Raw genomic sequence first — 27,076 nt, 5'->3', positions numbered from 1 at the left:
GAAATCCAAGGATTGATAGCAGCACTGAGCTTTAATTTATAGCCATCTTTATTTCAAGGTTTATCAACTCTATCATTCCATCTTAATGAAAAAGATCAATGAACAAGTGGAAACCAGTAATACAGCATGCTTAATAGTTCAGTATAAACTTTATCAGTTATAATGAAATTAAATTAAATGAGGACTTGATTATTTCAATTTCATTTATTATACAAGATTTGTTATTTTGTTTTACACCTGGTTTACAAAAACAAGTATTTTGTTTACTAATCACTGCCCCTCATTTGTAGAATTTTATAACAGGGAAATAGAGAAAGTAAATAATTCTGTATTAATAAAATCTTCTTTTTTTATAAGTTTTTTATACGGATTTAGTTTTTACTTATCAGTAATTTTGTTGTTTTTAGTAATATTTTGTTCAACTTATTTTTTGAGGAAAAAAAGATTAACCAACATCTGTCTTCTTCTTTACTATATCTCATTATATAGTATTATAATAAATAAAATATGTATGTTGCGCCTCTTATTTCTCATACTATAAACTGTTGCTTGATAATCATAAATTTATTATTAGTTAACGTAAAGTAAAATAATACATTTTTAATATTATAAATAATTGTTATATATATATATTAAAAATGATAAAATAAAGCATTTACTTATTTATGTAGGTATAGTATAAGTTGATATTATTTATTAACAGTCATTATTTGTGAATTTTTTTTGTACATTATAAAACTTAAGATAAAATTGTTCAAAGAAAATCAAAAAATTAATTAGTATATGTCCAACTTGAATATAAACTGATAAACATTCTATTTTTAAATATTTTATTATAATTTCCACTTTTTAAATTTCATGTTAAGAAGCATCTCATATAGTAAAATATATTATCACATCTCCTTTTTTTAGCTTTACCTTAATTTGCTTTAATAAAAAAAATTGAAGTAATAATATTTTAAAGTGATAACAAAAAATAAAAATTTTATCTATAAAAAGATATTATATTCTTAATCATTTATCCTTGAGCTGGTATTTGTTCATCTGATTAACCTCTGTCTATATCCATTACATCAGTAATAACTTTAAGAGTCTTAATAGTTTGCTGATTGAGTTCTACTATTTCCTCTCTATAATAATTTTTGTTTTATGAGCTCACCTTTTCAAAAGCTTGTCTACCATATAAACAGATTTTTGAGTAATCAAACCACTTGATTTATAAATTGTCACGGTTGCATTTAATAGCGAAAGTTAACCCGCTGTTGCTTTTTTGTTTTTTTTTTCAGTATGTAAACCAGTTATGTTTTAACATATAAATTTTATTTTAAACAGCCGAAGAAAAAATTGTTACTTTTTTGTACTAATCCTGTTGGACTGGTTCAGTTCTATTAATTTTAATTAAAAATAAGTTAAAATTATATCTGATCACAGTGTTGTTCCAGCTTTAAAATAACAGAATAGTGTTTTTGATAATATAATATTTGAAATATACATATTTTGAGCAGTCAATTTATGAAACATGTTTATTGACTTAATTGTGTATTAATAATGTCAATACTAATACATTTATTAAATATCCATTATTGAACACAAACAATCTTTCTGAAATGTATGTATATTTATTTATTTTATTTTATTTTTTATGTATTGTATTAAATGCTTCATAATGTTTAAATGTTCTGAAAAATAAAATTAATCAAATATCCTGGGCCAGCATGTCTACTAGTTTTATAAAACACCTTGATTCATTAATTTAAAAAAAATGTTTATTGGCATCCTGTGTAATTTGAAGTTAATTAAATGAAAGCTAATTCTTAACAGTGAAGCTAGATTGTATTGTAGAACTTACAGTAAATTAAAAATTAAAGTTTGTGTATTGAAAATTGTAAGATTGAACCTTCTCTTTTCTAAAAAAATAGCTATCATAGTGTAATTTAGTTTTAGCGCATTGAAAAGAGTTCTTGATCAATTCATATCAAATTTTTTTTATCAAATTTTAGAAGTAAAGTTTCTACAAACAAGTGGAATGCAAGAAATATGTATTTAATTGTTTCACAGTACTACTTGAGCAATATATAATTATAACTAGTAGTAATTTTCTTAAAAATATTGACGCCAGGTAGTTGAATAAATGCATGTCACCTGATGTAACAGATACTAACCAGCTTAAGGGTTAAAAGAGGTATATAATTTTTTAGCTGTGATAATTTATTATACAATTTCTTTTAAATAAAATTATAAAATTTGTTAAATGCATTTGAATTTATGGTTAGTTTAACAGTTCATGTTTGATTCATAGATATTTTTAACTTTGTGCCATTTGTAAAATATAAATCACCGAGGGTCTTTCATTAATATGTATTTACTATTTTTTGTTTTTACATTCATTTAGAGTTATGCAAAATGGTTTATTAATTAATTTTTTTTTTATAATTCGATATAATGTAAAATAGGTTATTATAATTCGATATAAAAAGGTTATTTACATACTTATGTAAATAACCTTTTTATATGATGATTTTTCATCTACAGAAAATATTTTGGGGAAAATGTTTATGAGCCGTAAATTTTTATTTTAAAATTTAATTCTTAACATCAGAAATAATATAATAATATATATACTAATATATCTTATTAGAATTCAAGAACAGTTTATATTTAATAAATTCCATTTCTTTTTTTTTTTTAGTTAAGAATGTGTGGGATCAGTTACAGATATCACCAGTCATATTAATTTATTTTAATGGCTCTATCCATATGATGACCTTGTCAAACTTTATTTGCAAACAATTATCCTATAAAAAAAAGAAATATATAATAATATTACTACTCAAAAAAAGTCATTTGTGAGTGTATATTAAGAAATATATATATAGTAATCCCTTTTTTATGTAAGATTAATGAGTTTTTCAAACACCACATTATTTTGTATATAAGTGTCATATTAATATACATTTAATAAGTTTGGTGTGTTGTGTTTGTTATATTATATGTATATAATTACAATTATTGATTGAATTAAGTCTTGTGAATTTCTTTTTTGCTAGATTCTTTTTCACGCTTGATTACTTAAACACCATGCTAAAAATTAGTTTGTTGTCATTAACAGGGATTGATTGAAAAAATATATATATGATATGTAATAAAATGTTAATGTAAATAATGACTGATTAAAACATTATAAGACTAAATCATTTTATTTAAATGATTTTAATTATTATATTTTTCAAAATAATAGAAAATGTTTATTATTAATTTGCAGTAAAATTACTTTAAAATTATTCTTTCTCTTTTGTAAAATTGTCATAATAAATTTTAAATAGGAATTTGGGAACGACAAATCCCTCTGTTTATTAATTAATACTCAAAATGTTTCTTGAAGTAGTATAATATTTTTATTTTGTTATGTGCTGTGTACATAGTGTGTGTTATTGTATGTTTAGTAGTATGTGATCAGTCAGGTAGGCGTTTCAACTATTTATACCGCTACATAGCTTGTCTTTTAGGCTGTTTGAATTAAAGTAATTAATTATATTTGCCATGTTAAGGATTTGATTATATGAGATTATTGAAAAAATAATCTTATTCTTCAGTTTATCCATCAAGTAACAGTACTTGTTAGATTTTTTTTACAATCTCCAGCGTGGAAACAAAAACCTGAAATGTTTATTTCCTTTGTGAGAAGTCATATATCATTAACTAAATAGTCTTCACTGGTCTTCCCAGCTTAACGATCCACCTACTATCTATCTCGCTTACAAAAGAATATTTTTAAGGTTTAAGGTGATAGACCTCTGTAGGTTCATCTCATTACTATACATTGTTCAAATTATCACTTTGGTTTACAGAACTGGATTCATGATGGTTTTGGGTTTTATTATTTTTATATGCATATGTGTTAGTAATAGTAAAATGAGCTGTTGCTACTGCTGTCATAGTCATTAAGCAATTAGTATATATATATATATTTATAAAAATACTGTTATCGGTTTAATTTAAATTTGATTTATATGGTTGATATCTCTTTAATTGCAAAAAACCTCCTTTAAAATGAAGTTTTATCATTCTGGATTAATCTTAGTTATTTATCCAGTTTTAAATAATTTATCCAATAGAATAATTATTTTGGAAATATTATTTTGAGATTGTTGCCTGACTGATAACTTTAAATATCCATCGTAAATATGTTCTGTAATGTAAAGTTAGGTTGTATTGAATCTTAAAATTTATGTATTATTACCATACTTCTGCACAAATTTTTGAATTGTAGTTATAAGTACCAAATTTTTATAAGACTAAAATTTTTGTATAAAAAAAATCATTTAAAAATAAGTTTTTATTTGAAAATCACAAGAATGAAGCAAAATAATGTTTTTTCTTTAAGTATATACAGCACAGCATAATTGTACAATTAATAGTTATCAACAGCAGCACTTAAAAAGATTTTTTTTAACACTAATAGAAAGTATTAGCCTCTTACTCTTAAATAATTATAACCATCCATGAAATTGACAGTTTTAGTTTTGCAAAACTTTTAGAATTCAATTTGGTTGTCTCTCACATCCATCGAAGAAGACCTATCTAGGCCCTATGATACATGAACAGGGATATATAAATAGCCATATATGTAAATTGTTGTTTGTTTATAAACATACATATTTTGTGACAAAGCTAAACATATATATATATATATATATATGTAGATGAGAAAGCAACAGTAGTTCTGTTTGTATGATGCTAAAGCAGTATAATCATACAAAAAAAAAAATAAAAAAATAATACTTTGCTGCATGTGTATAAAATATAGTAATGTCTTGAATTGTGTTATATGTTACAGATTACCAAAATTATTTTAATAAATGAGATGTTTTGTCTTTAAAATATGTTAGCATGACATAATAACATATTATTTTTATTTAGTTAAATGGACGATTAAAAGTTATAACATGTTTGAAATCATTAAAAATAAAATACTAGTTTCTTAATACTAATAGCATACATTATGTTTAATAAATTTACTTTAAATAATTATGGTGGTAATTCTATTTCTTCATTGAAATATAGAATAATAAACTATATGAGTTTGCACAAATTATCTACAAAACTTAGTTTTTAAGGATTTTGTTTTTTAAATGCAGGTTTATATAATAAAAGGCATTCAAATACTTTTTGTTTAAAACTTAAAAATTATATAAAGAGAATGATTAAAAATGTATTTTCTAAAAGAAAGAATAGTGTGTAAGTAAATAAAATAATAATTTTTAACAAGAATAATCTTTTTTAAAAGATTCAAATAGCTTTATAAAAAAGTTAATAAATTTTTCATATGATTTACTATAAATTGTGCAATTAACAATATATCATAAATGATAATTCATTTCAACATTTAACAAAAGCATTTAATGGTGGTAATTAATATGGTTCTACACATAGCCAAATATGTAACAAATTAACACCCTTGCTGAGTTTCATTTAATTGCTTCATTGATTGTGACATCTTTTATACTAAATGACATGTTTAGTTGAGACTGTTGTTGAAATGAAGATGACTTGAAGTATTATTCTTTTTAAAAAAGATTGCGATCTATGGTCGGCTGTGGGAAGAGAAAATGATTTGTTTACATTTCATCGCATATTGTTTAACATTTCCATGTGAATTTATTTTTAACATTAACAAGTATTGCGTCATTCTTTTTAATACATATGTATTTATAAATCAGTCGATAGACTTTGACAGTCAATTGTGATTAACGACTTATTATAATGTTCAGATTCATACAGAAATCTTTTCATTTACATATAAATCTTAATCTGTATTTTTATACTTTGTTATTATATTGTAGTTATAATGTTACAAATATGTTGTTGAAATTATATCGATAACTTAGGCACTGGTGTGATGAACTGCCAATACTGAATAGAATGGTTTTATTGTGAATAGTAGTTATCAGCTACTGTAGTGTGTGCTACTCTGTAGTTTCAACTAAACATCCCATTCAGTATACTTATCCCTCTTAGCATTACCGAAGCACCAGTTAGTTTTCCTCTAAAATGTTTATTCATATTTGCTTTCTTGGCTATCTAATTAATGGCTATATATTTTATTTCCTTGAGTTTAATTAATAATAACAACTTGCATATTCAATTCTTGTTACAGAATATATGATATTTTCTTTTATCATAAATAAAAATTATTGTTTGTAAATAATCAGGATTTAACCGACCATTGAAACTAATAAATAGTTTACCTTGTAGAATCTTTTTTGTTAAATATTATTAGACCGTGGTAAACCACAGATGATATTTTTTTGTTATGGTGTAACATATAAATTATTTTAGAAATAACTACATACACAGATACAAACTTAAATTTATAACACTATACTTACTTAAATACTGATTGAATCAATGTTATTATACATTAAATTTGTAAATTACATTACGTAGGATATTAAGTAATGTATAATTCTCACAGTAGTATAGATTAATATACAATACAATATTCTCTTTTTTTAATTTCAGTTAGTAATTTTATCAATCATAACTAAATTTGCAAAGAAGTAAATGTAATGTATTTCTGTATGTATCTTTTCTCCATGTATCTTTTCTCCTCAAAAAGTATATATTTTTTATTTTTAATTTGCATATATCTATAGTGTTTCGTTTAGTAGACACATTTAACACTTGAATTTTTAGAAACTGATTATTTACCATAAGTGAGAAATCTCTGTACTGTAATGCAGAATTTTGAATCTATATTTAAATTATTATATGTGTAATAATCTATATCCAGTACTTAGAAAATAAGCATACTAGGTTTTGTAGTTTTTAAATCATAAAATAATAATCTTACCAAAAACAATAATGTTATATTTTTTAAAGCACAGATTTATATACTTTAGTGAAGTTCATTTTTTTCTTTTTATTACTTAATTTTAAATTAATTCTTTAATATAAAATTTTTGAAACTTGTCCATTACAGAATTTCTGATCAGAGGATCTTTTTTGTGCAAAACTAAGGATTACCGTTAACAAAAGTTTTTTATGCAAATTACAAACCTTGGAAAGTTTGGTACATAATCATTATTTCATATGGTTTTCATATAAAACAAAAATACAATTTTTTCCACATTGGGACACGCTTGCAAAAAATCGTTTACTGAATTACAAACCAGTTATTTATGTATTATCATCTTATGTGTTTGCATAATTATTATGCTTATAATTTTATAATATTAACGTAAAAAGTTTTTAATTATAATTAGAGAAATAAAACTTAATGCCAAATACTGGAGTTATTAATATTCTAAACTTGAGGTATTTTTAGGTTATGTATTCTGATTTCATGTGTATGTTTTTTAATCTTTATATCTTAATTTGATAATTATTTTTTAAACGTAATTCATATTTAAAATACATAGAAAATGTAATTACCAGTTTCATCATGTATCTGTTACTTCATGGATTTAAGGATAGGATTTACTTCATCAAAGTAAGGCTGTATAGAAAATTACTGTTATTAAATTGAGGACTTTTGCATTGTTCTCCTCTATTCTGTTTTGCACAAGTTTTAATATGTTTATAACAATTTATCAGTAAGATTTTGTAAATTAAATGTATAGTTAAATGTAAGTATGCAAATTTTTATTTTATTCAGAAGTAATTGTGTGTGTTTTTTTTTTTTTACATGTTATTAGAACTTCTAAAAGTTGTGTGTACTTAATTTTTTGCATTACAGTATTATTGTTTAATACATTTGGACTCATTTTTTTAAAGCACAATTGAATTTTTACTAAAGAAATTTTTTTAACACTGTTGTAAATATGTAATTAATTCAGTTATTTTCAATTATGAACACATTAATTTAAAAAAAACATAACACCTTAGCATGCTAAAGTAGTGACAGTGTCAGCTATGTTTATTTTTGTATGGTTTCAGTAGTATTTATAAAACATTGTAAAAGCGTTAACAGAATTAAAACAAAAACAGGATATTAGCATCATTGTAAAAAGTTGATTGCAATTTTACTGTTCATCTTGTTTTATGTTTTATTACAAAATTAAAAGAATTTGAATATCTTTTTTTAAGATTAATTTTCATTTTTCATGCATTTATTACAAAGTGTTGTTAATATTTTATATCTTGAACCAAATCTTTTTTTATTTTATGAGGGTTCCCTTCAATTCTCTTCAAAGGATCGATTGTCACATAAAACATTGGGATACCATGAAGGAAGGGTCTCTTTTCAATTAATTTTTTTCTTAATTTATGTTAAATATCCTTAGTTGGGTTACTGCTGCAGATCATTGATATCGTCAGTGTGTTTGAGTTGTTCACATATAGGGAAGCTTTACATGCCATGAAACTTTATTATTTTCAGGAACTAGTTTACAGCAGTTTGTATTTTATCATTTATGCTCTCAATAGCCTTGAAATATTGTAGGAAATTTCTTCCTGAAATATTCTGTACTTAACAGAGTCATCTGTTTGTAAAAGATGTAGCTTACTGGTTTGCTTTACGATTTTCTTAACTTGGTTTCAAATGTTTTTTTTTTAAATGGGATGCTCAGATTCTTAAAATGCATATTAATAATATTGGACTATCACTCTTTTGAAAAATCAGGGTATTTTTAAGGCTTTTAATGCTTTCAACTCAAAATTCTTGCAGAAGTAGACTAATTACCTGACCAAAATATACTTCATAGCAGTTTAAATACATCAGTACGTATGCAGATATTTTCATGATCTAGAATTTGTATTGTGTCTGTCTGCCTTTTACAGGTTTTTAATATGGTATGGTAGCTGTCTTTACATTAGAAATACATTTTTAAAATGTCTTTTTGAGCAAGTAATATTATATAAATTCATTTTGATTGCAAACACAGTTATATTTTTTTTATTATTACTCCTCATTTTTAAAAATGTTCTTTATTTTTTTTTTGTATCTGATTCTAAGAACGGTTGTATATCCACTTATTGGTCATATAAGTACACCTAAGTATCGTTCACACTAAGAAGACAGTAGGTCTACTTTCTATTGTGCTGTACTGTATAGCCTAATAGATATAGATAACCCCATTTGTAGAAGGTTTATTTTTATCTTTTGTTTGAACTTATTAGATTTTAATTTACCACTAAAGAATTTTCCTTGATGAACTCTCTCTCTCTCTCTCTCTCTCTCTCTCTCTCTCTCTCTCTCTCTCTCTCTCTTTCTTTCTTTCTTTCTTTCTTTCTATCTATCTCTTAATTTACCCAAAAATAATAATGATAATTGACAGTTAAACAAACACTAGAAATTATTTGTTTTACTAATTGAAAAATTAAATTCTCTTCATTACTTTATTTTTTAATAAAAAATTAAGTTAACTTTTTAACGCTTCTTGTATAAAAAATATTTATAAAACCAGATTATGCATATAGTTCAGAACTTGCTCAATCACATTAATAAATATTAAAATGTGTTTATTAAATGTAATTCCTATTTGTAATTTTAATGGAAACATTTAATAAAATAATTATTTTATTAGAATAATTATAGATTCTTATAAAAAAAATGTCTAAAAAGTAGTTTGCTTAATAATCATTAAACATTAACATTAATCATTTTTAAAATAAAAATTATGGTTATATAAAAATATTTTATAATGCCTGAAACTTGGTCTTAGTCTCTTCTAGTAATTGTAATGATGAAATATTAATTGCATATAAACGTGATGCAATTAATATCTGATTAAGAATAGGAGTAGTGGCTGAGACTTCACAATGCGTCCTATGCAGTGAAGAAGAAATGATAGTGGATCATATATTTTTATGTCCAGCAACTTTACATATGGTAACTGGCAAGAGCCGTGTTAATATGGCGTCTGTATATTGGGCTGTAGGAATAAAGTGGTAGAAATGCCTACTTTGGTGTAGAAAAAAATAAATAAATGTAATGTTTTCCTGAGTTGTATGATTGATCTTATAATTGATGTATTTCAGGAATTATTTATAACCCAGATCTGTTGAGTTTTGTTGATGTGAATAGAATGAAAGGAACAATTATGATTTTGATGGGTTATTTGGTTGTAAAATGAAAAAGAGAGATGGTGGTGAATATCAGAAGATAGTTCTGTTGCTCAAATTTTCATTATCCTAGTATGATTCGTCGAGTCAGTAGCCAATTCAGCCCCTTTATTATTCTCAAAATCTGATCTTAATTAAATATTTTTCCAGGATTTCCTACAGAAACTCAAAAAGATAAATAAATTGCAATATTTCAGAGAAGGCTTGTTAACTTTATTTAAAGTTTATACAGTTTTCAAAACAGCTTCCTAACTTTCTCTTTTGTAATTTTAGTTACAAATTTCAGTATTTTGTTTTATTTCAGTTCTTATATAATTTTTATCCACGCAAGATCTGAAATTCATTGTTTCACTTGCATCTACTTAGCAGAGGTTCATCAATTTTTTATTAAAAAAACTTAATGCCTATTGTATGATGAATACTTTATCAGAGAAATTATTAACTGATTTTCATTCTTTCCAGGAAAATTATTAAATACTGTCAAAAATTTGATTGTGTATTTACTTAAGTGGGTAATTTTCTTCTTCCAGAATTGTTATTATAGTTATTATAAGATGAATTTTCAGGCAATACAAATATTCACTATTTGTTTCTAAATAAATTCTCTGTTGGGTTTCCACTAGAAAGTGTATTTTGATGCATTACTTATGTATAGGAATTTATTTTTTTCTTAAGAGTTTATCACAGATACCAGGAGATTAGTTTTGTAGCTTTTTAATGAGAGTTCCCTGACAAATTAAGGATTTTAATTTTTATTGACGTCTTGTATTTTACATTCTAATTTGTTATAACTGTTATGTACTTGCTCTTATAATTATGAGTATAAGTCAGAAATTACTTTTTATATATAATCTTTTTCAGAGCTTTTGCTTATTTCATTTTAATAGATTTTTATATAATTGCTAACAGAGTATTTAATTTTTGCTATGAAAATACCCTCTGATTATTAACCTGTGCTTGTTGTTCAGAGCATGGTGAACATATGGACTATTAGTTAGTATATTATGCTTCTGAGGGAGAAAAAACTGGCCACATCCTATTAATCCTGACCAAGGACACCTTTCTAGTCACTAAATAGGTTAAACCTCCTGTTGGGCTAATTGCATGTACCCACATACTGGAAATAAAAATATTTAAATAGTTAAATATAAGTATTTTAACCAGAAATCATGATTTATTATTTAAGTAAATATTCTGAATAGCTGCTGCAGAGATTTTAGTCATTCCTTTGTTTGTAATTTTATATTTTTTAATTCATCAGATGTTTTAAATTAAGGTTTTAAACTTTTGCCGGCAGTTTTTTGTAAGAAAGATAACTTGAAATTATAAATATATTTTCAGTAAATAATAATTATTATTATTACATAATTTATTTTATGTCATGTTTGCAGATTTTGGTAGTATCATAGGAACATTATGAGACAAATTATTTTAAGTAAAATATGTCATTTATTTCATTTTCTGAGATTGACTTCGATACCTTAGTATAGCTAAAAACATAACTATTTTAATGCAATGTTGCAGTCTTGAACCGAGTCCTTATCAGTTAGGATCATTTTTTTGAAAATGTTAATATTCTAAACATATCAAGATGTAATTAATACATACATAACTTCATTGATGTTGAACTAAAATGCGATTGATCCGATTCTAACATCAGTTCCTCTTGCACTATGATTGGATTATGAGTCATCTCCCTTCCTACTCATACCCTACTATCTGATTAATTTCTATAATTAGATAAAATTTTGATTAATTCCTCATGTAAACTAATCATATGAGCTTAAATAATTTTGGATTGTGTTACCAATATTCTTGTTCCAAAATATCGTAGAGAATTTCACATTTCTAGAGAGAATTTGGTAACCTCTATTTTTGTTTTTTTTTTTTAACAAAAATTAGTCCACCTATGTATAATATGATGGCTTGATAAACTTTTTTATCTGGAGTTGACAAAACATAGATAATATAGTTTAATTATATTTTTTCATTATAGTTGTTCGATAAAAGGAAAGATGCACAGTGCAAAGTTGTAAATTCACTAAAGAATTATATAGCTCTGATCACTGTGATTATTGGTCAGTAACAAGTATGGCATGCAGCCATCTATCAAAGTATGATTGCATATGTGGTATTATTTAACATAAGCGAGATCACATGTATTAAGTAATCTATAAGAACCAGTTTGCTTTTTGCATTTTAATCCTTCTTCACAAATTCTCTTTTATTTTTTAGGAAACTATCATTGTGATATCCAAAATATTGCGGAAAAGATTTCTTTATAGTAATGTTTTTTTCGAGTTTTGAGTTAAAAATTGATCCACAGACTACAAACGTTTAAAATGTTTCAGTTCTGTTATAATTCTGCTAATCTTAAAAAAAAATTCAATAGACATACAGTCTGTTAGATTGTGATACACTTAATCTAGAGATATCCATTTAACTATGAGCAAAACATTCTATACAAACTATTCTTGTTTTATAAATAGTTCCAGATCATCTACAAGAAGTATTTTTGGAATAATGATGAGTTTTCATGTATAACATAATGATTGGAAAAATAAAATATTTTAAACAGTATACATATTAATTGTTGTTGACTAATTAAACTAAGGATAAAACATAGCTTGGTAAGAAATAAGCTGTGAATTTTATTATAAAGTTAAAACTGTTCCAGTTTATATTGCTAAATCTATTCACTTGATGAATATTAGACCATATTGACATTAGATGTATAGCAGCTGATTAAGGGTTATACCATTATAAAAATAATTAGCGATTTCTGTGGTCAAGTTCTGAATTTATTATATTGTATTAAAAGTACTTTTAACTGAAATTTAGTATTATGATTGTTTATTTTAATTTATTAATTTTTATTGTTTAATATTTAAAACTGCACTGAGAGTTTTGTGGATTATTATTATTATTATTATTATTATTATTATAGAAGTATTTATGAATTCTGCAGCACTCATTACTGATACTTTTTGTATTTTTATCCTTTCCTGAAAAAATATATATTATAATACATACATATTGTACAGTAATAATAAAATTGATCATTTTAATTAATTGTTGTAATTTACTTCTCTTTAAAATGAAATGTATTATTTTATTATTATTGTTGTTGTCATCTTTATTATAACAAATTTAATTATTACTATTTGTGTTGGATGTTGTATTTTTAAGTAATTTTTTGTAATACATTTTTATTTATTTATTATTTTTATTAATTGTAAACAAGTAATAAAAATCAATATGTATCATATATTTCAAATTTAAAATAAGATTTCAATGTTTAAAATTCAATTCAGTTCTTCTGATTCTTTTACTACAGTGTCCATTCATCTCTTTAAATTATTCCATTTAAAATGAAATTAAAATAATAAATAATGGCCTAATAAAATGTAATAAAAACTTATCTTAAAAAATAAAATAAATTATATTTACTAAAACAATTACAGTAATAGTTGTAAAAGCTGTCCTTAACAGAATTTATTTTTCTGCACTAGATCTCATATTTGACGTGAGGGGGTTTATAAGTAATAAGTGTAATTTTAGAAAACTGTTTTTTAATGTAGTTAGTATTGTTTGAGTTCAATGAATATGTAAACAGTTACTATTTGCAGACACCATTTCTGTTTTAGTCTTAATAAATTATTTACTATTATGTTAGATTAAAAAATCTACTTGTTTCAATGTTTGATCATTATTTTTCATAAATTGTTATGTAAATAATAATATTAATTTCTTTTTGTTCACTGATAACACATTCTAATTAATAGTTATTTAAGAATATGGATCTAATTGTCAGGTAAAAGAAGTATTGACTACATGTGGTGCACAGCATAAATCTCCATATTTTCAGTGTGATGTAACGTATGTGCTACATGATAATTCTTTGTTTTGTCTTACTCATCATTAAAAGTCATATTATTAAATTTTTAATTGAATAGATTTATTATGATTGACTTTCAGAGTCATGTTTACCAGTGGGAAGTTCTTTTCAGAACTATATTCCAATCTTTATCAGCCATTAAATATTTCCAAATGATATTTGTTTTGATGTTACTAGTTTTATGGGATGTTTGGAAAACTTTGTAAAATGCAATCGATAAGTAAGTTTTGAAATTTATGTATTAAATTTCTTTTCTATGCTATATGTTATAAACTTCAAAATATTATATAATGGACAAAATTAACAAATCGGATACAACTTTTTGATACTTTATAATGTCATAAACTTAGTACAGTAGAGAAGTAACAGTGCCTGATACAGAAGTACATTCTAAAAGAATGTTTCTTACAAAGTAACAAATTCTGTTTAATGTAAATTTTCTATTCTTGCAAAAGTTTCTGTTAAGGGCAGATATTACTGTGAATTATATCTTTATAAAAAGTAATTATGATAAATATTCTTTATTATAATTTTTTTTTACACAGATTATTTTTGGAAATAAATCAACATTTAATTATTTGGTTAATGATGTTTAAAGTAATTGTAGTTAAATTTAGTGTTTAAATAATTTAATGATAAACAAAGTCACATGTAAACACAGTTTTTATTCAATAATACTTTTGTCATAAAAAAAACTTAACAGGATTTTCATTATATATATATATATATAAAATTAATGATAACTTTTATTGGTGTGTGGATGTTTGATACTTGAAAAAAAATTGAATTAATGTTACCATAATTATGATTTAGTATAATTTATATTTTTTAAAAATTATTAAATTTTTATTAAATTAAATAAAGTGATGTGTAAATAAAGTTTTAATTTAAAAAAAAGAAAATGTTTATACATGTATTCATATTTTCTTGTTAAGTATTTATATTAATTACCACTTTTTCTTTACAATATTAGATTTGGGAGTTTTTATTTTTAATTTTCGTTCCACTTTTTGTATTGCACACATCATAACATACATATTTGCAGATGTATTTTTCTTAGAATGCACTAATGTCCAATTAACTAATACTGGTTTATTATTACTAGTAAATACATAAAATACATTTTTACTACAGAAACAGGTACATTTGTTGCTGCTTTAAACAATATATCACAGTTCATCTTTTTTTTGACTGACATAGTGAAACATTTATATTATAAGAGGTACTAATCTCTATAAGAGTTCCTTTCTCTATGAGAATAAAATTGAACAGAGAGTAGATTTGACTTTTAGGGTTAAAGGTAATCTGCATTTTGCGGGTTTGACCTATTGATTTGAAGTAGTGTGTGAGACTCAGTAAAGAAGCCAGTCGGAACAGAAACCACTTTGTTCCTCATATTACTTTGTAATCTTGTTATTTTTGATAATAGCTATCTCATTTATGAGATTAACTTTATCTCATCTCACCTAACGTACAAAAACCTTAGATTGTATAAAACAATATTTATTATTAATTTTAACTTAGTTTTTCCTGAGTAATCAATCATCTGTACCATACAAATATGGATTCAGTAATCAACACAGTATAATTTTTGTTACTTTTTAATAGCTAACAATTTTTTAAATTGTGCGTAAGATTTGAACATGGTTATTTCAAAGATTAACACTGTAATATTCTGATTATTAAAAATTAATAAACATTTTTGATTTTCCTCCTTTTAACTCTATACCAATTCTATGTAAGTTGCTACGTAACAAAAGTAAATAATATGAATTTCCTTCAAATTTACGCTGATATTGCAATTTGTTGTTCATCATTATTATCCTATTTTGGATTTATTTATTTAAAACTTTAGGAATATATCAGTCTCTAGATATGTCAAACTTAATGGGTACAGTCAATAGTATTTTGTAGAATTATTTTATTATTATGAAACTGAAGCTTCAGTTATTTTCTTGTTTTTACTTTTAAATAAAATACTGATTCTTTTAACCTGTTTAATTGTTGAAGGTGTCGGCTCATTCCAAGCACTTTTTAACATTCATTAGATTAAGATGAATTTTTTCTATACATTTTCTTCATTTTCCATATCTCGATCACTCAAGTGATTTTTTTCTTTACAGTCTTTAATCATTTTTTGATAATTCATTCTAAAAAGTATTTTAAACTCATCGCAATACATGTCGTTGCCAGTTTTATTATCTGTTACCAAAAACATATGATTCAGTAATATAAAAAAAATTGACAAATATGAAAATTTCTTGTACTATATTGTGTAAATGAATTGATATTTTCCAATTTGATTTAGTAGTGTTTCTGATACATTTATTCAATGATTGAAGTGATGGAATTTGCTGTTTTATAATTATTTAATCATTGCCATATACAAAGATTCCTTTTTTCATAATTGACATATGTACTGAACTAATTTTAATTGTTAGTTTCATGTAAAATATTAGTAGTTTTATTTTAATCTGTAAATAATGATTGAAAATAAGTGATGGTTCAAAATTTTTAGGTGCAGGTGATATTTACTGATCAGTAATGATTTAGACACATTTTTTTTAAAAAAGATATACCTGTCATGATACGAGGGTTATTTTTTTTCAACGTCTGATCGATCACAAAATAAAAACCCGCACAAAAATCGGATGAACCTTTGCGCTTATGTGTTGCACAGCGTCTCTAGTATGGTCTTCAATCACGCCACTTCACTTCGTTTAGTTCTGAACACGCAGCTAGCTTGTAAACATGTCTACAACAATAGCATCTTCCGCCAAGTGTGAAGTGCCTGTGGTAATTTGATTTCTTCAGGCTGAGGGGTGTAATGCGGCTGAAATTCATAGACGAATAAGTAATGTGTACGGTGAAACTTCAATGAGTGACAGCAAAGTACAACAATGGTGCAGGAACTTTAAAGCAGGACGTATAGATGTTCAAGATGCAGACGGTCAGGGAAGGAAGGGAGTGTCAACCAATAATCTCGTTGAGCGAGTGGATGAGGCAATTCGAGAAAATCGTCGGTTCACAATTTCTGTATTGAGTGATTCATTTCCTGAAATTTCAAGGTCAGCTTTCTACACCATTGTGAGTGAGAGACTTCAGTACTGCAAACTGTATGCGAGATGGGTTGCCAAGATGCTGTCCAACCATCACAAAACAATGAGAAGGGACGCCTTCCTAACGTTTATCCAGCGCTACCACAATGAAGGAGAAGATTTTCTGAACAAAATTGCCACAGGGGACGAAACATGGGTCCATTTAAAAATGAAGAAACAAAAGAACAATGTAAACAGTGGATGCATTCTCATTCTTCCAGTAAACCAAAGAAGTCTTCTCCAATAGAAAGTGTGTGGCTACTGTGTTCTGGGACCGGAATGGAGTTCTCTTGGTGGAATTCATGGAATGTGGCACGACCATCACAGCACTCTCATACTGCGTGACTCTTCAACGTCTACGAAGGGCAATTCAGAATAAGTGGAGAGGAATGTTGTCATCATGCATTGTCTTTCTCCATGACAATGCTCGGCCGCACACTGCAGCTGTAATAAAGAAGCTCCTGCAGCATTTTCATTGGGAAGTGTTTGTTCACCCACCATACAGCTCAGACTTGGCTCCATCTGATTTCCACCTCTTTGCTCACGTAAAATGCTGGCTAGGAGGACAACATTTTTGGCACAGACATCGAGCTGCAGACCAGCGTAGAAAAATGGCTGAAAACACAGGCGGCTCCGTTCTATAACGAGGATATTGGAAAGTTGGTACCACGCTACGACAAATTTCTAAATCGGAGTGGCGACTATGTAGAGAAATAGCGTAACTATCAAAGTGCTTGTTACAAATAAAAAAAATTTTTATTTTCACTGTGGTTTTAATTTCGTGACCGTTCGGACCTTGAAAAAAAAATAACCCTCGTATTTACCTCTAATACATTTATTAATCTATTTATTTACTTTCTCTGTCTACCTACTCTGTATCCATTCTAAGAAAAATTCATCTGTACGTTTACAATTGGATGTATGTTTGTGGTTAATGTATTTACAATAGATAGAGAAGCCTGTAAATCACCAAGAGTTCATTTTCTGTAGGATTAACTCAGAACTGTGTGGCCCAATAGCAGACAAATTCCAGTGCTGAAGTTTAACATCTTGGTCAGGCATTATAATCTCAGTGGATTGTAATTTTATATATCTCCTTGTGATACTATATCTGAATACAGCAGAATCTTTTAGGGTTAAACCTATTGAGTATTGAGGAGGGAAACAAATTCTTTTAGTAATAAAAATATTTTTCAATTAAAAACTATTTTTTTTTTAAATTATGTTACTGGTGGTATTAATTTCATATATTAATTCCTCCATTAATTTTGGACCTACATAACAATGACTTGAATTCAAATAATAGTTTTTCATTTTTTATAGTTTTTGTATAATCTGTCAGCATATTATTCATGAAGAAAAAATTAAGAAATTACATTTAAGTCCAACTTATATCTAATTGCTTTTTACTGCTGTCTAAAATTTAATTTTTTTTTTAAATGATATCAAAACAAACATAGTTTTGTGTCATCTGTGTAGGAATTAGCCTTTTCTTTTAGTCATTTCAGGTAGGAATTCTTCAGTTTTGGATATATTAACTCTGGTGCTCATAATTAATACTCTTGGTAAATTGGGACTAGTAATTCTTTTTTGCTTCTTTTATTTTTTGCTTTATAGATATATATATTATTATTCACTTCCAAAATATAATCTAACTCGGTTATTGGTTATATCTGGAAAGTTATTTCCTTCAAATTTTTTAACAGTTAAACCTACTAAGTCTTCCTTATTTCTGTCTAGTTTTTTCAAACGATTTATTTTGTTCGACTCCATTGTTTGAGGTCTGGAACTATGAATGTACAGATCTATTCTCTCCCTTTTCTCTATGAATGACTTGGAGAAGTTTCTTATGACCATGAAAGACACCCTTCCTTAAATTGATTTTAAATTCATTGTAGAGTGCCCAGATGAAATTGTCCAAAAATGTAAACTGGGTTTCTTCTGTATATATGGTGTTGAATAAGACTAAGAAATAAAGACTTAATGGGCAGCACTCATTTATTTTTATTAGCTTATTAACTTTTAGATTTTATTTTTTCCAAAACTGTTATTTATTATCACAAACTTAATCTGCATGTTACAAGATCAGAATTTTTATTGAGTGCAAAACACCTCTTGTGGAAATTTTTGTGTACTTGTGAAGCTGTCTGCTAATAAGGAGTCCCTATGAAATTATAAAAATGACAATTATATTTACAGATCATTTATATATTCTTTATTTTTATTCCTTTATTAATTATATTGCAGATTATTTGAAAACATTAATTATTTTTAAAGGTAATTTTTTTAAAAAGGAATATATTATATATATATTTCACAATTTAATCAAACATTATTATGACTGTAGTGGTAACAGATTAGTGTTATGGATGTAAAATGAAAAGTGGAGACAAAGAAAGTGGAAATAATTCTGTTAATAAACTAAAGCAAGTATTAACATATAATGGTGAGTAATCAAACATTGTTAAATTAATGTATTAGTACTTAAAAATAAATAAAATATGCTCCATACATGAAATTATACTAGCTGTATCATCTCTTCATTACTTGCTTTGTTTTTCATTTCAGTTATAGATAAAGAATTGTATATAGCAGACAATGGGAAAACAGAACAGCAAACTTAAGCCAGAAGTATTGGAGGATCTTAGGCAGAATACAGAGTTTTCTGGTTAGTATTTTAATATGGTAATGGTTGGTACTGTAATGATTTTTTTTTATTTTGTGTTATAAATTCTATTTGATTGCTGATGTCATTTCTCTGTATATTGTCTTTGTTACATGGCAAAAATCCCCAAACCAAATTACATGACTTTTTTTATTTGGAAAATGTTTAATTAGTCCCTTCATAATCACATGAAACAAACATTACCTTATAGGTAAAGAAATTTTTATTTATTTGTTGATATAATTGTTAGTGTCGTAGATCAGGATTTGGTTAACTATATATTTTTTTTTGCTGTTTTAAGAATCAATTGATAAAAATAAACTCTTTTGTGAACAAGACCTCAATCACTTGATTAATACTTAAACAAAAGCTTAAGTACAAGGAAGTATTGTAATCATGAAAAATTTCAGATTTCAACAGAAATATTCATTTTGACCATCCCTTAATCCATTTTGACTAGTTTCAGCGTGACGTCTGAACATATGTATCTTGCGTAACTCAAAATGGATTAGTCATAGAATGTTGAAATTTTGGATTTAGGACTCTTGTAACATCTAGTTCTGCACCTCCCCTCTTCATTGCAATACTGGTCCAAAAAGCCCAAAATCCAAAAACATTTTGTTTTTTTTTACTTTTACTTAACTGCAGTAGTAACCTCATTGAGAGCTTTTCAACGATGTATCATAAGTGGTACTTATTTTCATTGGTTCGAGAGCTCTAGCCTAATGAAATATTTGAATCTTATATGGAGAAGGCACATCAGTTCGAATCGGACTTCATCTCCTTTTTTTTAATTTAAATATATTGATTTATTAATAATTATTAACCTCTGATTGCACAAAAAAATTACAATAAATAATAATTCAATAATAACAATAAAAAAAAAATATGAAAAAATATCAGAAGCTGTTAATGAAATAAAATTTTATGTACTGTTTTATTTTTTGGCGTACAAGTAAGTCATGTGGTATCCACATCAGATTTTTTAAAATCTGAAGTCAAGTTACATGAGGGTTATCATTTATGTGCAAGTAATTATGGAATTAAACTACACACACTGAAATTATATGCACTTATCAGGGTTTTCTTTTAGATGAAGTCTCATTGTGAATACCACAAAAAAAAACCAAGTACCTATTGCCAAGATGCTCTGTACATTTGACTAGCAAATTTTTTTTATTATAGTTGCAGTTTTTATATCAGTTTAAACTTAATAAATCATTGTAGATTTACTCCCATGAAAATTGTTATGTCCACAGGCGTATTGTCATGTGAAATTTTGTGTCCTGAAATTTAAGAGACCTCTTGATTAAAGCTGAGTTTTTGGTTTTCTTTTAATGTTTACTTCCTGCATTTACTTATTTTTTAGCAATAATTTTAAGAACTTCATTAAACTCTAGAATTACTAAAACACTGTTCAGCAATTGAAGTGAATATTTCAATTTCTTCATCCTTATCTCTTCTTGTAGGTGGGAATTAACATTCGCTAACATAAATTTGGGGGCTATCTCTTTGAGTATTGTGATATAGTCCTTCTATGTTTACAAGTGGCACTGGTATTGTTATAAGAAGCTGCCTTTTATATTGATCGAAAATAGGTACTAGAATAGCTATTTTGTTTTGTAGTTTTTATGTTAGATATTTGCTCACTTGTATAATTAACAAATAATGTGTAAATACAATTTTTTTTATATGTGTTTATGTTAATTATAATCAACTTAATTAATTATATGTATATTTAAAATTTGGCCGAGGACAAATCAGATAAGTCATAGAAGCGAAGCTAAAATAAGCAACAAGTAGTCAGAAGAAATTAGGAATTTGAGTAGTACGAGCGTGAAAAACCTACTGTTATTGAATGTAAATTAGAACTGTTACAAACCAGACAATGAGACCCGGAACTGTAGAAGCCATTTTCTTTACAATTTTCGTTACAATTCCCTACACTTTTTATTTATTTATATTGAAAAAAAAAAATAATGGCGAATTGTGGTGTTAAGAGTCCAATTAAATACTATTTTAAAACTCCTTTAACATCTGTTGTCAAACAAATCTAGAATAATTTATAGATTGTGTTTCTGAGGTAGTTTTACCATTGTTAATCATACTTATGATAAAAGTAGCAGCAAAGTAAAATTTTTGGATATTTTTTTATTTTGAAGTGGCCTACTGGGGACCATGCCAGTATAATTTTTTTTTCTTTTCCATATTCTTCGAAGCACCCATTCTCTTCTTTGTCCATTTTCTGTGGTGCTTTTACTTCAAACAAGAACCGCTGTATTGTATGTTAATTTTTTAAAATTCAAGTAGCCCTCTCTCTTTTAATCTTTTCTTTCATCTGCTTTTCTGCTTTATGTATCCTACTTAGCATCTTATTTTCAAAAATTTTTCAAAATGTTGTTTATTTAGCCTTTTTGGATTCATTTGTCTGACGAATTATACAAGGCATATTCATAAAGTAAGAAGTGTTTGGTCATTAAAAAAATTTACTCGTTAGAAAACGTTTTTACTTACAGTTTTAGTTTACTACACATCTACTTCACTTTTCCACATAATCACCATTCAGTTCTAAGCACTTTTCATAACGCTGCACCAGTTTCTTTAACCCCTCTGCATAGAAGTTTGCCACCTGGAAATTCAACAAATTGACAACGGAAGTCTTGAGTTCCTTGTCGTTTTCAAACTGTTGGTCACCAAGCCACTTTTTCAAATGCAAGAAGAAGAAGAAGTAGTTGCTAGGTGCAAGGTTGGAACTATATGCAGGATGGTCAGAAAGTTCCCAATGAAAATCTCAAATCTTCTTGGTTAAGGCAGTGGTATGAGGATGCGTGTTGTCGTGAAGGAGGATTATGCTGGATGATAGTTTCTGCGTCGTTGATTTTGGGTCGTACATCTCAGTTTGATGAGTGTTTTGCAGCACACATTCAGAATCCAGGGTGTCAAAAATGATGCCCTTTTCGTCCCAGAAAACAGTAACAACATTTTTTGACACCAACTTTTTTGGTTTTGGGGAACATGAATGGCGCCACTACATTGACTGTTGTTTAGATTCTGTGTTGGTATAGGATATCCATGTCTGGTTGCCTGTAACAGTGTGGGAAAATGAATTATCGCCATCTTTTCTATAGCGGTCCAAAAACACTCGTCCACTGCACATTCTTTGCTCTTGTGTTGGTCAGTGAGCATTTTCAGTTCCTATCTGCCACACAATTTGTGATATCTGAGCTTTTCTGTGACTGTTGTGTAGGTAGAGATGTGTCCAACATGCCGAGATTCATCAGTCGCCGATCACATTGCAGTTTTTAATTCACTTGTTCAATGATTTCATCGATCTGAATAATGGGCCTGCCACTCCGCTCTTCATCATGCACATTTGTGCAGCCATTTTTAAAGTCTCAACACTATTGTTTAACCTATTCTTCACTCATTAATGTAGATCCTTACACTAGGCACAACTCCCAATGAATTTTCGCAGCTGAAGATCCTTTTGTATACAAAAATTGAATCGCAGCACTCACTTCACAACTGGCGGGAGAAACAATTGTCGCGAACATTGCGATCTGCATTCACCGGCAGGCAAATGATTACTGAATCAAAATAACAACTACAGTGGCTTTGTAAATAGCCGATAGATGGCCCTGCATACTTGTAAGTGTGTTCAGACCCGCTAATATTTAAATATAAGCTGATGGCCATTACTTTATGAATATGACTTGTAATTGCATTTTTCAAATCTTGGGTTTTATAAATGTTATTATTTGATTTTTAATGTGTACCCTTCTTCTGCTTTTCTGGAATTATAGACTCTTCTTTGTATTTTTGTTTTGATTTTGAGAAAACGTTCTTACGGGCAGCCAGATTTGCTGTTTCAATTCCAAGCAAGATCACTGGTCTGACTATAGTATTGTAACACCTGAATTTTACATTTATAGAAAGGTTGTTTTTTGTTTATTTTTTAGGTATCTTCGATTGTTAGTAAATAACAATTTTTCTATTTTGGATTTCAGGATCCAGACAGCTTTGTGCGACTCTTTTTTACTGCTTACTTACTTTCCTGAATATTAAATTGAGTTGTTACATTAATTTTTCCGTACTTTCTTTATTGATTTTTTGGCATACATTTTTTAGGTTTGACATGATTTTTGTTTTTGAGAAGGAAATTTGCAAGCTTACTTTTTCTGTTGAATTAGCAGGTTGTTAATTTTGGAAACTCCCATCTTCTGATTTTGGGAGAAGTGCTAGTTCATCTGCAAAAGCAAGGCTGCTGATTTTTAGATTTTGATTTTTGGTCCAATTTTAATGCTTTTTTAATTTTTTTCCAGAAGGTTTTCATGTCTTTATTTAAAACTAGATTGAATAGGATGGGAGACAATCCATCTCCATGTGCCAGACCTGTTTTAATTTGAAAATGACATATTGGTGATTTGAAGATATTCTTTGCTGATTTCTTCCCAGAATTTTACCTTAGAAATTATGACTGTCAACATAAAATTTATTTGTACAACTTAATCCATGTATTTATAATGTTACCAAATGTTATTATACCAGTCTTTGCATTTTAAGAAAAATTACACATTTTTAGTGACCCCTAAAATGCCTAATTGTTCATGATTAACACCAACTGCTAAAAGGAATATTGAAGGCATGCTGAAGTGTACAGTATACAGTATGCTGATCAGTATACAGTAGTATACTCAACCGTACAAAAAGCTGGAATCACTTCAGATGCTTGTTGTTGGATTCTAGCATACTGTAGAGGAAATGAATTTCTTTAAAAACATATATTGCAGCCTCATTCTTTTGATTGGTAATCCATTAGGAAAAATACATTTCATATATTTCTACATATATTTGTAGGTCATAAAAGAGTGGATCAATTAGCTATCAAAACAAATGTTGTTATTAATTTATTTTTATTTTAGATGCTGAAATACAGGATGGTACAAAGGTTTCTTGAAGGATTGTCCAAGTGGACATCTTAGTGTTGAAGAATTTAAAAAAATTTATGGAAATTTCTTTCCATATGGTGATGCTTCAAAGGTAATCTTGTTGTGACACTTATTATTGATGCTTCTTCCTGTTGTATATATTTTTTCTATTTCTTATTCATTTATTTTATACATGTGTAATAGATAATTACTGATGCAAGGACATTTACTGATATAAGTCAATAGTTTTGAATCATGTAAAGTCATTTGAATCAACATTTTTAGAAAATATGTGAGCTCAAAAAAAAAAATATTTAACTTAACTATGCACCTTACCAAAACTTAAACTGTCCTAGGTAGTACAAAGAACAATTTGTAATTTTTTTAAAAAAGTAATGCACAAAGTAAAATAATTTAAAAAAAATTGTTTTACAGTTTTAACAATACTCACAGATTAATAAATTTATAGGCTATAAGAGGTGTGTTTTATGTAAATTAACAGAAAAAGATAATAAATTTCATTATACTGGATTACTTGCCGCTTATTTATAATAAATACTGACTGTATTGTTGCAAAGGTACTAAAATAGTAATACTCTGGTTGTTTAATTTTATTAAGCAATCAATTTCATGATGCACACTTAATATGTGAAATACTGTATCTGATGATTGAATTTACTCTGAAAATTCATTCTACTTAAGTAATAATGATATTAAAACGACAATTTTTTTCAGTATTAATGTAGAAGGTGATCTACCGCTGTAGTTAGTTGGTTAGTTCATTAAATCCAACTTACAAGTTGGATTTATATTTTTTGGAAGTATGAAAAAATTATATAGCATTGAGCCAGAGTAAATTGTATACATTTTAACAATTTGTTTGTTCACTTATAACTACTGGATTAAATGTGCTGTAATAAACATGAAAAGGTGTTGTTCGTTGCTGGAAAAGAAAACGATTCTGTATTGTTTTGTTGCAATTTTTTCCAAAGGTACTTCATTAATGTTTTTTTGTTATAAACATGATTATTGTGTATAATTTTCTAAATATTGAAAATTTCTTCATTAATTCTGGTTAGCTAATGAAAATATATCTTTGGAAATCAATTTTTAATTTAGAACCTGACCCAATTTTACATTGAGTTTGAAATGAATGTTTTTCTGTCTGATAAAAAAAGTTTGAAATCCACAATCATAATGTTATCTTAGAGATGTATTCTTAGAATTTTATAATTTAATTTATTTTAACAAGTCCAAAAGAAATCTGTGTTCGTTGTACGCGGTGCTGTATAGCCCAAGCCAGGTGTTATCTTCATTCATTGTTTCTGGTAGGGTCCTTTCTTCTTCTCTATTGTTTTTATCATCATTAGGTTTTTAATGATTATAACCATTCCAGGTACTGTGTTTAAATCTATATTTCTATTTCTTTGATGCTTATGTGTTAGTTTAGTAACTTTTTTCTGTTTATTTGATAGAATTTAGATTTTAATTTCTGGATAAATTATGCGTATATTGGACATTTAATACATTTTTACTCCTAAGCTTTTTAGAAACATCCCTTTAAAAAAAAGTACACTTAACTTTATACAATGAAAGATTTACTCATCTTTATAATAATTTTCTAATAAAGCCATCTATTGCTTTTGATATACCTGGCTGGCTGTGTGTTTGACCACGGAAAGAATACAGTCATCAGTTTTTTTAGTATATCTATTTAATTAAAAGTCATTTTCTTTCAAAAATGAATTTCACTCCAGTAATCCATCCTAGCTTTTGCTCTACACCATTCTCTTCCACAAATGGGTTAGTTATGTGCATGTATACAACCCCCATTGCCATTAAAGAATTCATTTTTGCTTAAACTGTTCCAGATATTTGTTCTAGTGAATTTGTGAACTTTATTCAAAATTACATATGTTTAAATCTACTTGTTTATTTATTTATTTTTGATATCTTTATCTGATAGTTTAATATGTTGTAATATTATTTTGTTATGAATGAAAAAATTATCACTAACTAAACTGGGATTTTTTTTGTGAACACTAACCTTTTTTTTATTATTATTTTCTGAATTGTTATTTATTATAATTGTTTATTTATTAAGTAATTTAAATAATAATTGATGATGAAATTTACATCAGCAGATATTAATAAATAATTATAGGTAAATATTTTTTAATAAATTGTCATAATTATACTGTACATGTTTTTGAATTATTAATAATTCAGTTATTGAATTTAATAAAGTATTGTGTAGCACATTTTTATAGTATAATATATCATATATACATATAAATATACAGTATATCAAGATGTAGAATTAGAAGTTGTTAAAATTATATGGAAAAATAAAATAAATGATACTGATTGTTCTATAGCTTTTAATTTATTATTATAATTATTAAATTAAAAAATGATCATG

General features: G+C 26.6%; 1 protein-coding gene across 4 annotated transcripts in view; it reads left to right on the top strand.

Moving 5' to 3' along the window:
- LOC142317589 (T-complex protein 1 subunit beta-like) overlaps window positions 1-26,836 on the top strand; it is a 119,337-nt gene extending 92,501 nt beyond the window's left edge. For 2 of the 4 annotated variants that reach the window (XM_075354174.1, XM_075354158.1), the window contains exons 4-5: window positions 19,630-19,729; window positions 24,649-26,836. In XM_075354174.1, coding sequence (XP_075210289.1) covers window positions 19,630-19,635 — 6 coding nt within the window. In that variant the 3' untranslated portion in view covers window positions 19,636-19,729; window positions 24,649-26,836. The remainder of the gene's footprint in view (window positions 1-19,629; window positions 19,730-24,648) is intronic. The other 2 variants (XM_075354153.1, XM_075354162.1) reach the window with 2 other exon arrangements.
- Window positions 26,837-27,076: the final 240 nt, after the last annotated feature.

This window comes from Lycorma delicatula, chromosome 1 (assembly GCF_047948215.1).
Source record: "Lycorma delicatula isolate Av1 chromosome 1, ASM4794821v1, whole genome shotgun sequence".
Lineage (NCBI taxonomy): Eukaryota > Metazoa > Arthropoda > Insecta > Hemiptera > Fulgoridae > Lycorma > Lycorma delicatula.
This window is presented reverse-complemented; position numbering and strand designations above follow the sequence as displayed.